General features: G+C 35.7%; 1 protein-coding gene across 4 annotated transcripts in view; it reads right to left on the bottom strand.

Annotated features, from left to right (window-relative positions):
* Positions 1-16,410, bottom strand: part of ADK (adenosine kinase) — a 486,415-nt gene that overhangs the window by 84,989 nt on the left and 385,016 nt on the right. For all 4 annotated transcript variants that reach the window (XM_060034751.1, XM_060034754.1, XM_060034753.1 and 1 more), the window contains one exon: positions 3,978-4,013. In XM_060034751.1, the coding sequence (XP_059890734.1) occupies positions 3,978-4,013 (36 nt within the window). The remainder of the gene's footprint in view (positions 1-3,977; positions 4,014-16,410) is intronic.

Raw genomic sequence — 16,410 nt, forward strand, 5'->3', positions numbered from 1 at the left:
GGTGATCATTCACTGCATTCTTTGTATTTGTAAGGAACACAGGAACCTTAGAAAAATCTTGGAGAATTCTTTGGGAATCAATATCTCCTGAAACTCTCTGGACTTGCTATCCAGTGCTGATCAGTGTAACTTTCTGTGATGATGTATATGTTTATATCTGCTCTGTCCAATATGGTAGTCCCTATCTACGTATGCATGCACTTCTAATGTGCCAAGAGACCGAGGAATTGAATTTTAAATTTTATTTAATTTTAATTTAAATAGCCACACGTGACTAGTAGATGCATATTGGATAGCACAATTCAATACTTCCCTCTCTCAGTGGTATAAGATGATAGAGTTGTCATTGCTCAGAGAAAGACTACAAGCCTGGAAGCCTCTGGGTAGAGTCATGGGCTGTAGGGAAAGTAGGAAAATGTTAAAAGATTGCTTTATTTCCTCTATGGTTAGAAGTATTGTATTTTAGAGATCTAAAATAAGAAAATTAAAATTTGTTGCCTGGAGTAAAACTGAATAACTGATCCAATAGAAAAGGTATAAGTTATCTTCATCATTTGGCATATACTCTATTTCACTGAGAATGAAAATATAAAAAATATTTTTTATTTAGGTTTTGGAGGTATGCCCTTCACTTTAATTTAAATCAATTTTCAATACTGCTTTAAAAAGGTTTCATAATGAAACATGTTACTAAGTACCTTATTTTTATTTAGGTTCTAAAAATACAAACCTTTAATCAGTTCAAGATAAGGTTGATTTAAAAACACTGCAGTCTGAACCGATTTTCCAAAATAACAAAAGGCCTCACGAAACTTTTTACCCAAAGAATTGTCATTTTAAATTCTTAGCAGGTCTGTCATTTAAAACAGGGCACTATGCAATTTTCCATCAACCTATATATATATATATAAATCCTCTCTCTTCTGCTTTGTGCTCTGCCCAGCTCCAGTTTTTATCTCATTCTCCAGTGCCCTCCTAAGCTACCTCTTCTTACTGAAAATTGCCCAATTCGTTTTAAAGATTAAAGATTTTTTTTTTTTTTTTTTTTTGCGTTACGCGGGCCTCTCACTGTTGTGGCCTCTCCCGTTACGGAGCACAGGCTCCGGACGCGCAGGCTCAGCGGCCATGGCTCACAGGCCTAGCCGCTCCGCGGCATGTGGGATCTTCCCGGACCGGGGCACGAACCGGTGTCCCCTGAATCGGCAGGCGAACTCTCAACCACTCTGCCACCAGGGAAGTCCAAGATTTTTTTCTTAAAGAAAGATTATCTAAAATTTGCAGAGAAGCTAACCAGAATATCATAAACAATGCTGCTGAAGATATTTCCTGATGAATAAACACTGGTTATTTTTAGAGGCATTTAGATTGGTCTCTTAGCAGACAGATCACTAGTGGCAACACTCAGTGGCTTTGGGAACTGATTGGGATTTATAACAGAAAATGAGGGTAGGACAGTGGATGTGTGGGAAGAAAAAAATGCCCACCTTTCCTTTCTTTTTTAATTTTTTCATTTCTCTCCTCTCATTCATGCCCCAAATTAAGAGGTAAAATTAAAGTTGGGAGGAATAAGACAGATTTTGTCTAGTTTGTCACACTACACTTGAGAGCACTGACACATTTCCATAGACATTAAACTGTTAAGTGATTTATTCTTGTTTGAGTCTTTAAAAATACCAAGTTTCAAACCTATGCTTTCATATCCCTATCTAATGAACTTAGGAAACTTTCATGACATTTTAAAATCATTCAGTTTCTCTAGATAGCATGCCATACATGGATTATATTTTATTAATAATACTTATTACTTCAGGGTATTCTACTCATGGCTCTTACAGATTCTGTGATGCGTATAATATTTTAGGGAACCCGTGAAGGGACACGTCAAGACACCGTGTGCTTTTAACCAATCTAACACATCATTGTCAAATCACCAACTGAGTCATCTTGCTATGTCAGGAGGTAATAAGGTATCCTACTATAATCATCATCACTTTGTTTATATGCTGTAATCATTTATGGCAGATTTATGGTAAAAAGAAACAACTCTAGAATCAATGAGTAAGAACTAACGGAAAGGTTAATATGGTGCTGGTTAGTAGAAAATAGAAAAAGTAGTTTGTTGCTAAGACTGTATTTAAACCAGGCATATACAAAGCATGTAGCTCAAGAGGGCAATAAAACTATGAATTAGTAAGGTTTAATAAACTATTAAAAATTATTATCAAGGTACTACTGAATCATGATCATTTGTTATACATAATGTTATATTTCTAAACATCTACAAAATTGGTTATTTTCTAGAACCAAAATACATTTTTAAATGTTAGCACAGAAAATAGGACACAAATTTATACTCTTCAGCCTTTTATCTTTGGAGAATTTTGATGTAACAACAGAGAGTATTCATTGTTAATACTGAAATTTCACATCAGTGAAACTTTAAAACATGGCTGAAAACATTTACGTATAGTTTCATGATCAAAACATTTGACTTTTAAATTGAATATTCCCTTCGTTACACTTAGCCTTGTATATCAATTGCCAGTTTGGGAAATGACAAAGTGAAACTTAAATTAGATAAAAATTACTTGGAAATCTTTATTCCTTCTTCTTCATGTGACTCAACCCCATATTCATGAGAATATGTTAAAACAAAAAAAGCAAACTCCCAAGAAACTATCAAAGTTGCCATTAATTGAGCATTATGAGGCAGAGTTTCATACCCTGATACAGTTTTTTTCATAAGATCTTGAGAGTAGAATACTTATACCACATGCTCACTATCTTCCTCCAAGAAAAGGGAGCCCTATGCCTGGTTGTCAAGTCCTATGACATGGATAACATACACATGTATCACTTTGTTGCTTGATAATGAATCTGTCTTTTGTACATTTAAATAACATTTCCATCACAATTTCATACAACACCTTTCTCTAAAGAGTTCAAAGTGAGCTTACTAATATATCCAGTCAATGCTCACAGCTTCTGTAGATGGTAGACAATACTGAGTATGCAAATAAGGAGAGAGTTTCTGTATGTTCCAGCTCTAGTCAGATTAAATGTTAAAAAATTACTACCATGAAACATTCCAAGTTGCTGTATAGAACACAGTATTCTATGTAATTCTAGCTAAATAAATATGATAGTCATAAAACTCACCAACTCAGTGAATTCTCTATCAATTAACCTGCGCTGAGATTAGTCAGTGTGGACTAATGATGGACTGGAAGGTAGATATTATGTAGGTAAAAACATAGTCTTGTCTATTAGCTTAATTTTGCCAACAACAACCACATGGAGTTTGGAATCTTGACAAGATAATATTTCTATTTCTATGAGGAAAACAGAATCAATTATCTGGAAAGTAAAGCAAGTATCAATAGTTTGTTTCAGAAAATGTATATGTTTTATGCTATCAAAAAAAAAGAAGAGAGAAGAAAAAAAAGAGATTCAAACAGGAAGTTTATATGAACAGTATTTAAATTAATCAGTTCCTAACAACTGTTAAGTACAACTTTTGGAAATTAATTTACATAATGATAATCTACATGTGGTAGGGTTGAAATTATTTAAATGACATTATATTTCACTATTTAGTCTTGCTCCACCACTGCTTTAGCAGTGAATCCTTATGAAATGTAATGCAACTAATGAGGTAGCTTTTTAACTGAACAAACTGACAGGCCCCATATCTGCAGAGGCAGCTTGAAACCGTGCCCAACCTCTTGGCTTCCCAAGAGGCTTTTCAAAATTCAATAAATAACATCTGTAGGCGATGTTGGGTGCAGACCTAGCAGAGTGCGTCATAACACTGTGCTGGCAGAACAAAGAAACCATGACGACTGCCAAGTTTCCATGGCAACTGCTGCGAGGCTCTGAGAGTATAATAGCACATCAATCACTGTCCAAAAGAACTTCATTATCAGCTAGAAGAAACCTTTAGGATCTGTTTAGTGTACAATTGTGGGTTAACTCACCTCAAAGCCTTGCTCTCTAGCAAAAGTGGCAGCTTCCTGAAATAAAAAAAAAGGAACAGTTAATTATAAAGTGCTAGGTAATGAAGAAATAATCCATTTTGAAACTCATTCAGTCTTCTTTTTACACAATTATCTCAATATATCCACATAGTTCAATTTTTATTCTTACACCAAAAAAAAAAAAGATTTCTTTTTACCTTGGCATGAAAAAAAAGGCAGCATAATGTCAACACACTTCAGAAGTTGAAATAAGATATAGTACATGTTTTTACTGTAGCTGTCACTGTGAGTTCAGGTGTTTTGACCCCAGCAAAGAAAATCATTTGAAACCTAAGGAAGATGCTGATGGTTATGTTTTTAATTAAAACAATACCTTACAGAAAAACGTAGAGAAAATACCTGTAGAGAAAAACGTCTGCTAAAAAATGTACAGATTCAGAAAACCCACCACTTCGTAATCCCTGATGAAATTTATTCAGGCAAGGATCATCAATGGATATTAAATTCATTAGGTGAAAGGATGACGGAGAACTGGGTATTTCATGGAATCAAAGTATCAAAGATCACATGCTGGTCATGGGGAGCAAAGTATAACTTTATAATACAAGGATCAAGCTGTCATCACTTTAACCAGCGATCGATCCTATCACTTATCATTAATAATGGCATCACCAAAAACACTGTGTCTTCTGTAATGATGCAGTATAAGGTACACAGCATCAGCTATAAAGTTTTTAACATGAATTAATAAAAATTTTATTTAATAACTTGCAGTCTACAGGAAATATAGAGGATAGGAGAACAAGTTAAATGATACACTGAGAAAGCAAATGAACAAATCCATAATGCAGGACATTATACAGGACAAGTAGCTTGGTTTCTTCAATAAGTCAATGTTATGACAAAGTGGGCAGGGGAAAAATGACCAGGAGCAATATACAGATTTTAATTGGAAACTGTTTTGAAGAAACCAGCTATAAAATACATTTTGGGACAAGTGGAGAAATTTGATTATGAAATGGGAATTAGATAATATTAAGAATTATCGATTTCATAAAGAAAATGTTCTAGATTTTTAGAGGTGCATCCTGAAGTATTCTGGGATAAAATGGCATGATATATGTAATTTATTTTAGAAAACTTAAAAAAAATAAAGTGAAGCAAAAATGGTAAAATGTTAATGACTGAATCTAGATGTATTCAGTATTACTATTTTTTTGGCCTGTTTGAAAATTTTTGTAATAAAAAGTCCCCACCCCCCATTTCTCTTTGATATAAGATGACAGGGTAACAGAAGTTGAACATCATTTAAAAAATACAGTTAAAAATTTTAAAACAATATTTTTCTGAATATTAAATATATCTTAAGGGCACAATCTGATGAACCTTATTATATACTCTAATGCCCTTATAATAGGTTATCAAATGACAAAAAACACATCTGTGTAACCAAATCCTTTCCCTTTCTTCACTCTGCTTTGCATATATATTTTCATTTAGTACTGATACAGAAAATGGAGGCAATATTACTTTTCCATTCCACTTCCCCCTTGAAAATGGAAAAAAAAAAAAAAACTGCAGACAACTGTCAAGAGCCTCTACATCTTAACTTACATTCCTCCAAAATTATCTTTGCCAAGAGATATTAATAGAAGGATGGGATGTGAGCCTGAGTAGTGAGCAGATCCAACTAAAACGACTGCTGCACCAAACCATGTAAGGCAGAAACTACACTTAATGTCTCCAGCACAAATCTGGGTACCATCTACATGTTAAGGAAAACACAGGGAAGAAAAGTATGTATGCACTTATGGTCCAATATACTAATAGCATATAAATTTAAAGAACCACTTTGAGGGTTTGAAAAGGTCGAAACAGACGATTACAGCTGAACACTGAAGTTAATAGAAAGTGATAAGCTGAAAGTACAACTCCTTAGGCTGTTGACTACAGAAGCATAAGGCTGATTGAGTTAACCTTACTTGATATAGATTTTAAAAAAATGGAATTATGATCTTGACAATTGTTGCAAGCAAGGTTAGCCTCTCTGACAATTTACTTACACTAGAATCTTGTATACCACACAGTCAATAATATTTGCTAGCCTGGATGTCAAGGAAAAGGATAAAGTTCAAAAGATATCAACGTAGAACTTTTCCAAGCTGTCCAACTCAAGAACTAACCAAGCTAATTCTTATATGGAAAAGACAACTAAGAAGCCCTGCAAGAACTACTTATTTACATGGAACTTTATCAGAGGCACAAAAGAAACCTAGAGGACTATAAGACAAAGTTAATATGAAGAATCTGTATGACTGAAGTTGCACTAAGACGTAAAAACTTAAAATTCACATACAGTAGTTAAGTTGCCTTTTTAATGTCCAGTTCTGTTCCCACAAATGTAAGAAGCTATCGACTGTGATCTGTTATGGTATAGTAGAACTGACTAATTGCAAGAAGGCACATTTATAAATGTCAGATCATTATTCTTTAAGGAAACTGGGCCCTAGGACACTTCCACATCTGTAAACTATTCCAAGCACCAACATATTTCTGACTGAGGAAGGACATGCTGAAGAAAAGTCAACTCAATTTTCTATTTTAGCGCCCCCTCACACAGGTTTGCAGAGCTGTGCCCTGTCACTGAAAAGCTAAGCACTTGTTCTATGGCTTAAAAAGATCTTATCTCCTGACTTCCTCCCACCTTCTTTTGATCTTGGGCTGGTGCCCCCAGTCACTCCATTAGAGAAGGCAGCTGGCTCACATCACTGCAGACTTTCCCACAGCTAACCTCTGATCTGAAGGTGTTTGTAGATACAATGATAGAACAACATTTATTTTTCCCTCTCAGCAAAACAACTAAAACAACACAGGGGAACAGTCTGACCCAGTAAGAATTTTAAGCAGAATTTTCGCCTTCAGATTCACTGCATGGAGAAACAGAAAGAAAAGGCATTAGGTCAGAAATCAGGGAAGAAAAAAGGGGCATAAATGGTGGGCAGAATAGTAAGACAAGTTCCAAATATCAAGGGTAATTCCAAGTGAACTGATCACACTAAATTGAAAAGGACTTTTTAGCGTGCCTTCGCAGTAAAAGTGAGAAAAGAAAACAAGCAAGTCTCCATCTGTGCTGCCCCAGGGCGCCACGTACTGAGTTTCACAAATCTAATGAAGCAGTCAAGTTAAAATCCAACCACAGAGTGAATGTGACATGTGGAGAACAGCTAGGGTTAGAATAGAGAAGCAGAGCGGTTCCTAATGCAGGTGATTATCCATGTGATAATCATTATATTTACAGGCTTTCTATTTTAGATCTGACATCAAAAATCACAAAGGAGGAGGGATTAAGGAAATAAACAACCGACACAGAGGCTTTCCTGCTCCCCTGAGAGTGCAGCACTTTCATTCATGCATGACAAGCAACAAAAGCAAAAGGCCAGGAAAGAGTATTTCTGAGAAGGCTGGATTTCACATTAACACTTCTTTCCATTTTGATAACTTTCACTATTATTCAGTTTCTCATACAGGTCACATTTTCAAAATCAGTTCCCATTGTTGTCTGTGCTATAGTACAGTATCATTTTTGGTTTACAATGAATGATACTCACATAATATATCTTTTACAACAACAAAGCCATTTTTTCCTTCCTGGAATTGAGTGTTGTGAATAAAATGACATATAATTAAAGTCTTAGACTCTCATCTACATCACACTGTTTAGGATTTGCATTAGGCTTGCTGCTTCACCAACCAGGCTAAAAGGATGAAACAACAACCAAGTATGGTTTTTTGAGTAGAGGTTTAAAAAAAGCTGAAATTCGCGGTTAATGAAAACTATGGAATACTTACATTACGAGCTATTTAGAGGGATTAGCAAACCACTACCAAAAAGCACAGTCCTCAGATTATACAGGAAAGGAAGGAAAAACTCAAGTGTGTGTCTGTGTGTATGAAAGACAACAATTTCCTTTATATTCAATTGAGAAGAAAACTGTTTTCTCTGCATTTTGTCTGATAATACCCTGACTTTATAGAGAATTATCTAATCACAAACTAAAACCATAACTAGTCCATATTGTTATTCTAATTCCAATTATTTGTTACTAGTTATATAGAAATACAAATGATTTCTGTGTATTGGCCTTATATCCTGACACTTTGCCAAATTTGCTTATTAGCTGCAGGAACTATTCTTTTGCTCCTGTAAAGAAAGATGTTCCTACTAACCATACTACAAAGTTATTTTAAGAATTTAACAAATGCCTTAAAAAGGTTACCTCTCTTTTCTCCAGGGTGATCTGAAGGGTATAAATACTAACTACCACCACTACCATAGCTCATAACCCTTGCTCTCCCACTTCCTGCTCTACACTTCAAGGCACTGAACCCAGTTAGAGCTATTATCTGCTTGCTTATGTTACCACTCTACTTTCTGATAGTGGACATAAGGGGTCTTGGGTATAGGCTGAAACTTCATGGACTGAAGCAAAAAAGGGAGAAGACCCAACTTAGGACCAAAGAAAGGTAACCTGTGACTATCCACCGAAAGCAGCCCATCCATTCAAAACAAACTATTCTGTTACCCCAATGCAAACAGGAAGCAGAAAGTTCACTGGAGTTCCCATGGTCTTCACTCAAGTCACAGGAGTCCAGGGCTTTAGGAGAAGCCAAGGGAGAACCGAGCCACCAAAACAGTTCTGCTGTTTTGTTTGTTCATCTCTCCATCCAAATAGAATCTACCCTGCAAGGATAGTTTTAGGCTAACAGATACTATTATGCTAGAGGTATATCAGTGCTACAGCTGTTGTAGACCTTACAATGGTATTAGACTTTGACATGATAATATTTGAAACAATACTGTAAATCCTAATGGTGTGGTGTACATGAGAGTCTAAGACGGAATGTTATCTATATCTGCCTTTCTCTGTATAAATCTATGTATAAAAATCTCTATCTATAAAAAAAATTCTTAAATTTGTATATACATTTAGATGTATAATGCCTTTTTCGAAGGGCTTTAAATGCAAGATAGTACTGGTCAGGAGGCAGTTACAGCCAAATGGAAAGAGTACAGGGCTTAGAATCAGAAGACCTACACTAAGGTTGCTGTTTTACAGCAGCTCATTTGATATGTAATCTTGAGCGAGTCGCTCAGTATATCGGTTTATATCAACACAACTGAGGGCAACAAAACCTACTGGATTGTTGCTAGGAATAAATAAAATATTTAATGTGAACTGTAAAATCATTTTGCCTATTGAATTCAAGATCTTGGTAAGATCTTAGGATAATTTAAACAAATGAATTTCAGAGCATCCAGAGTACATTCAATGATTTGTCCTATCTGTGGATCATATGTGTAGTAGAGAAGCGTCTGAATTGGTTGCCTACTACATTGATCCCTAACTGGTGATGTTCAAATTCTTGTAAAATTCCCTCCCCTTTGAATGCGGGCTGGACCTAGTGACTTGCTTCTAACAAATATCTGACAAAAGTGATGGGATGTCTTGTTTGTCCATCCTCTTGCTCACACGCTCTCACTCAGCTCTTGCTCTAGGGGAAATAAGCTGCCATGTTGTGAGGACCCCTATGGAGCGGCCCATGACTAACAACCAGAGAGGATCTAGGGCTTGCTAATAGCCATGTGAGTGAGCTTGGTAGTGAATACTCCCCAAGCAGAGATATGACTACAGCCCTGGCTGACATCCTGATTACAGCCTTGTAAGAGAATCTGATTCAGAGGCACCAAACTAAGCTGTGCCTGGACTCCCTATCCACATTTTAGACATGAGGAACCTAAGCCTTAGAGAGGTTAACTAACATGGCCCAATTCAGATATTTTCTCATTCAGATTATGCTAATACTTAAAAAAAGGTCACAAAAATCAAATCAAACAAGCGTGGCTAACAAATCAATTGTAGGTGAGCAAATTATGGAAAGATAATTTAGATACATACTATCTAAATGGTTTTGTATACCTGATTATGATTAACCATTTCTTAGCTGTAGCAGTGATATACCTCTAATTCATGCTGACATTTAATGATAAAGAACTACCTGCTATTTATTTTTTTCCTACAATATATTATAAAGACTTATGTTGCTTAAGCCTCTAAATATTTCTTCATGCTATCCTTCAGACTATGAATTACTTTTTCTTTATGCTATCTACAAAATCATTTATATATTTTCTCATGAAACTGCATTAATGTTATAGTACTTTTAATATTAAACTATTTCTGAAGAGGAAAAGTTTTAATTTGAAAATAAAGTAAACAAAGCTTAGAGAAAATTGTTAAAGAAAATATAAATCTGGGAAACCCCTTTTAAAATGTTTCATTTACGAAAATATCTGCACTGGTTTTTCCAAACAATATAACATACAACTTTGGGGAGATTTTCAACCTGTACTCTGACATTTATTACCATATGCTTCCTGTCTGCAGAATGCTGAACAGAAATATTATTTAACATTTACTGAGTGCCAAAATCTCTGTGGGGCAATGTATAAACTATAAAGACACGCATGGCCCCTATCCATTAGGTTTATAATAAAAATCAGATAAACATATATAAATTATACTTTCATAAACATGACTGAAAAAAAATTACTCAGACAAATTACAAGCCAAAAAAAATTAGGTTTAGTTTAGAACATACTTAACCCTTTCACAAAATGATTTGATAGACGTGTCTATTCTACTAAGGAAAGTTGTTAATTCCCACTGTTAAGCATATTTAATGGTGGTAACTAAAGGAAAACAAGTTTAGGAAAAGTGCTTCATCAAAATTTGACTGACTAGCTATTTGGGCTAACTTATAGAATAATCCAAGTTTTTCAGTTGCTGAAGAAAGAAAAAAGAGATGCTAGCATAAGAAAATCATCAGGGTAGCAGGCCTCTTATTGGGTATTTTATTTCCATTTTTAATGAGATAACATGTGCTTGGCATAAGGAAGGCACTCAACAAATGTCAATTATTTTACGTATTTCATTTGATCCTCAAGAAAATCCCATAAAATAGGTATTCTTCTCCTTTCACAGATGAAAATCTGAAGGTTCAGAGACATTAAAATATGTCCAAGACCAAAAAACAAGTAATCGTAATAGCTGGCATTTGGATCTGAGGCTTTCCAAATGGTTTGTGCTGGTCTGCTACTGATGAACTCTTTTAGCTGTTTTATGTCTGAAAAAGTCTTTATCTCGTTTTCATTTTTCAAAGATATTTTTACTGGGTATAGAATTCTAGGTTGACAATTTTTTTGTCTCAGTGCTCTAAGGTCCAGCTTGTTTTAGATGCATTCTTATCTGTTTCTCTGTACAGAATATGTCTTAAAAAAAAACCAACCTGTCTGCTTTTAAGATTTTTTTTTATCACTGATTGTATGCAATTTGATTAAATGTTCCTTGGTGTAGTTTTTTCCTTGTTTCTTTTGCAGTTTGTTGAGTTTCTTGGATTTGTGGGTTTATAGTTTTCTTCAAATTTGGAACATTTTCACTCTTTATTACTTCAAATATTGTTCTGTTTCTCCTCTCCAGGACTCCAAGTATGTATGTTAGGTCACTTGAAGTTGGCCAACCCCTGTATTATGCTATTAGTAGAATATTTATAAATTTTAAAACAGACATTTTTTTTCTTTACTGAATTACCAGTGAGGAACTGAAGGCCCTATGGAGAGCAGGCTACACAGCTTGTTAGCCTTAAGTAAAATGTATATCTTTAGGTCTTGTTTCCTTCATTCACTGGCCAAAAAAACCCCTAAAACCTAAATCACTCATATTAATAAAAAGACAGTAAAAGACAAGATAAATAACCAATTCTTACAAGTTTAGACACATGTTTACATGCGGCAATGAGAAAGGTATTACTGATCAGTGCTAAACATTAGACCAAAAACGGAAAGGAAGACCTCATGATGGGGAGAAACTGGCATTCTTACTAAGTGTCTTTTTAATAATTCTTCTCCCTCAAATATGCACCCATGTCTTTTGCATTTTCCATATTCCATGAACGAAGCTTCCTAAAGTGTCAAGGTGTAATAATCACTGCCAAATCAATCCGACCTTCTGTGGCCACTCTGATGATGCTAACGGCAGAACCTGTCATAAAAGCTCCTCTACTCTTTGAGTCTCTTGGTCTTTTGAGGGAGAAGACGAAATAAAATTGGAAATCACAGTAACATTCACAACCCAAAATATTACTGAATTAAATTAAGAAAGAAGCTTATAGGACTACACTGTGACTTATTAGCACAACAAAATATAGTAAAAAACAGAGAAGCATCTAGTTTCCTACCTCTAGTGGGGAAGGGGGGCTGGGGGCAGGAAAGGCAGTTCCTCTTCCTCCTCAGGTCAGAATTTTTAACCTATGGATATGTACATAACACATTCCATACAAGTATCACCAATAACCAGTATTATTTTCTTCCTTCTTACTAGGTGACTCACAATAATTATGCGCAGAGTGTACTGTAATACTTATGTCTTAGAAACAAGTCCAACACAGACAAACTTAGAATTTTCACAATGGTCAGTAGGAAGTAACAAAAATGGCCATGGCAGTAACAATGAATATAGGTCTCTCAAGGAAAGGAAAAAAAACAAAACCTACGCCAAAAATGAAACTACAAAGAAGTCAAAGGAAAAAAAATCTAATGTGCATGAAAAACAAATCAGCCAAATGTCAGGCTACTAAAAAAATAATCACAAAAAGATGATAGAGAACACCCAACAGAGCATGTAGCAGGCCCTCCATAAAGGATTAATTGAAAGCATAATTCACCAATCCTTCCTCTATGATAATTAGGTTTAAAAAGATACTTTTGAAATGCTAGTACTGCATTTGATTATGAAGTGGGAGCCAATCATTAGTCTACCAACTAGACTCAAGAAATGTCTATCTTTCTACCTCACAAACATCATTTGTTTTCTTTTTCTTCTTTTGGTCACATCACACAGCTTGCAGGATTAGTTCCCTGACCAGGGATCAAACCCAGGCCCCCTGTAGTGGAAGCACAGAGTCCTAACAACTGAACCGCCAGGGAATACCGCCCCCCCCCCACAGCTTTGTTCCTCACAAACCTTTTGTCAGAATCTGAGATAACACATTTTCTAATCCTAGTGCTTCCCTGTGTGTTTTGCTGTCTCTGTAACAAAGTATGAGTTTTCACTACATATTAACAAAATGCTGGGAAATGAAGGTAATTCAGCACAGAGGTAGTAATGAAGTGCTGACATTTTTTTTTTAATTTTTAAATTCAATTTTATTTACTTTTTTATACAGCAGGTTATTAGTTATCCACTTTATACATATTAGTGTATATATATCAATCCCAATCTCCCAATTCATCAGCCTCCCACGCCATCATTTCCCCCCTTGGTGTCCATACATTTGTTTTCTACATCTGTTTCTCTATTTCTGCCCTGCAAACTGGTTCATCTGTACCATTTTTCTGGGTTCCACATATGTGCGTTAATATAGGATATTTGTTTTTCTCTTTCTGACTTACTTCACTCTGTATGACAGTCTGTAGATCCATCCACATCTCTACAAATGATCCAAATTCGTTCCTTTTTATGGCTGAGTAATATTCCATTGTATATATGTACCACATCTTCTTTATCCATTTGTCTGTTGATGGGCATTTAGGTTGCTTCCATGACCTGGCTATTGTAAATAGTCCTGCCATGAACATTGGGGTGCATGTGTCTTTCTGAATTATGGTTTTCTCTGGGTATATGCCCAGTGGGGGATTGCTGGGTCATATGGTAATTCTAGTTTTAGTTTTTTAAGGAACTGCCATGCTGTTTTCCATAGTGGCTGCATCAATTTACATTCCCACCAAACAGTGCAAGAGTGTTCTCCTTTCTCCACACCCTCTCCAGCATTTGTTGTTTGTAGATTTTCTGATGATGCCCATTCTTACTGGTGTGAGGTGATACCTCATTGTAGTTTTGATTTGCATTTCTCTAATAATTACTGATGTTGAGCAGCTTTTCATGTGCTTCCTGGCCATCCGTATATCTTCCTAGGAGAAAAGTCTATTTAGGTCTTCTGCCCATTTTTGGATTGGGTTGTTGTTGTTTTTTTTTTCCAGTAGGCAGGCCTATCACTGTTGTGGACTCTCCTGTTGCGGAGCACAGGCTCCGGACGTGCAGGCTCAGTGGCCATGGCTCACGGGCCCAGCTGCTCCGCGGCATGTGGGATCTTCCCAGACCGGGGCACGAACCCGCGTCCCCTGCATCGGCAGGCGGACTCTCAACCATTGCGCCACCAGGGAAGCCCTTGTATTCCTTTTATTTCTTTTCCTTCTCTGATTGCCGTGGATAGGACTTCCAAAACTATGTTGAATAATAGTGGCGAGAGTGGACATCCTTGTCTTCTTCCTGATCTTAGAGGAAATGCCTTCAGTTTTTCACCATTGAGAATGATGTTTACTGTGGGTTTGTTGTATATGGCCTTTATTATGTGAGGTAGGTTCCCTCTATGCCCACTTTCTAGAGAGTTTTTATCATAAATGGGTGTTGAATTTTGTCAAACGCTTTTTCTGCATCTATTGAGATGATCATATGGTTTTTCTTCTTTAATTTGTTAATATGGTGTATCACATTGATTGATTTGTGTATATTGAAGAATCCTTGCATCCCTGGGATGAATTCCACTTGATCATGGTGTATGATCCTTTTAATGTGCTGTTGGATTCTGTTTGCTAGTATTTTGTTGAGGATTTTTGCATCTATATTCATCAGTGATATTGGTCTGTAATTTCTTTTTTGTAGTATCTTTTTTAGTCTGGTTTTGGTATCAGGGTGATGGTGGCCTCACAGAATGAGTTTGGGAGTGTTCCTTCCTCTGCAATTTTTTGGAAGAGTTTGAGAAGGATGGGGGTTAACTCTTCTCTAAATGTTTGATAGAATTCACCTGTGAAGACATCTGGTCCTGGACTTTTGCTTGTTGGAAGATTTTTAATCACAGTTTCAATTTCATTACTTGTGATTGGTCTCTTCATATTTTCTATTTCTTTCTGGTTCAATCTTGGAAGGTTATACCTTTCTAAGAATTTGTCCATTTCTTCCAGCTTGTCCATTTCATTGGCAGTAGTCTCTTAGGATGCTTTGTATTTCTGCGGTGTCTGTTGTAACTTCTCCTTTTTCATTTCTAATTTTATTGATTTGAGTCCTCTCCCTCTTTTTCTTGATGAGTCTGGCTAATGGTTTATCAATTTTTTTTATCTTCTCAAAGAACAAGCGTTTAGTTTTATTGATTTTTGCTATTGTTTTCTTTGTTTCTATTTCATTTAATTCTGCTCTGATCTTTATGATTTCTTTCCTTCTACTAACTTTGGGTTTCATTTGTTTTTCTTTCTCTAGTTCCTTTAGGTGTAAGTTTAGATTATTTATTTGAGATTTTTCTTGTTTCTTGAGGTAGGCTTGTATTGCTATAAACTTCCCTCTTAGAACTGCTTTTGTTGCATCCCATAGGTTTTGGATTGTGTTTTCGTTGTCATTTGTCTCTAGGTATTTTTTGATTTCCTCTTTGATTTCTTCAGTGATCTCTTGGTTATTTAGTAACATATTGTTTAGCCTCCATGTGGTTGTGTTTTTTACATTTTTTTTTCCCCTGTAACTGATTTCTAATCTCATAGCATTGTGGTCAGATAAGATGCTTGATATGATTTCAATATTCTTAAATTTACTGAGGCTTGATTTGTGACCCAAGATGTGATCTATCCTAGAGAATGTTCCATGTGCAGTTGAGAAAAAAGTGTAATTCTGCTGTTTTTGGATGGAATGTCCTATAAATATCAATTAAATCTATCTGGCCTATTGTGCCATGTAAAGTTTGTATTTTCTTATTAATTTTCTGTTGGGATGATCTGTCCATTTGTGTAAGTGAGGTGTTAAAGTCCCCCACTATTATTGTGTTACTGTCGATTTCCTCTTTTATAGCTGTTAGCAGTTGCCTTATGTTTGAGGTACTACTATGTTGGGTGCATATATATTTATAATTGTTGTATTTTCTTCTTGGATTGATCCCTTGATCATTATGTAATGTCCTTCCTTGTCTCTTGTAACCTTCTTTATTTTAAAGTCTATTTTATCTGATATGAGTATTGCTACACCAGCTTTCTTTAGAGTAATCTTGGTTGTATGTTCTTCCCTTTCATCACTTTAAATATATCATGCCACTCCCTTCTGGCTTGTAGAGTTTCTGTTGAGAAATCAGCTGTTAACCTTATGGGAGTTCCCTTGTATGTTATTTGTCGTTTTTCCCTTATTGCTTTCAATAATTTTTCTTTGTCTTTACTTTTTGTCAATTTGATTACTATGTGTCTCAGTGTGTTTCTCCTTGGGTTTATCCTGCCCGGGACTCTCTGCACTTCCTGGACTTGGGTGGCTATTTCCTTTCCCATGTTAGGGAAGTTTTTGACTAT

This window comes from Delphinus delphis, chromosome 16, assembly GCF_949987515.2.
Source record: "Delphinus delphis chromosome 16, mDelDel1.2, whole genome shotgun sequence".
In the NCBI taxonomy this organism is placed as follows: Eukaryota; Metazoa; Chordata; class Mammalia; order Artiodactyla; family Delphinidae; genus Delphinus; species Delphinus delphis.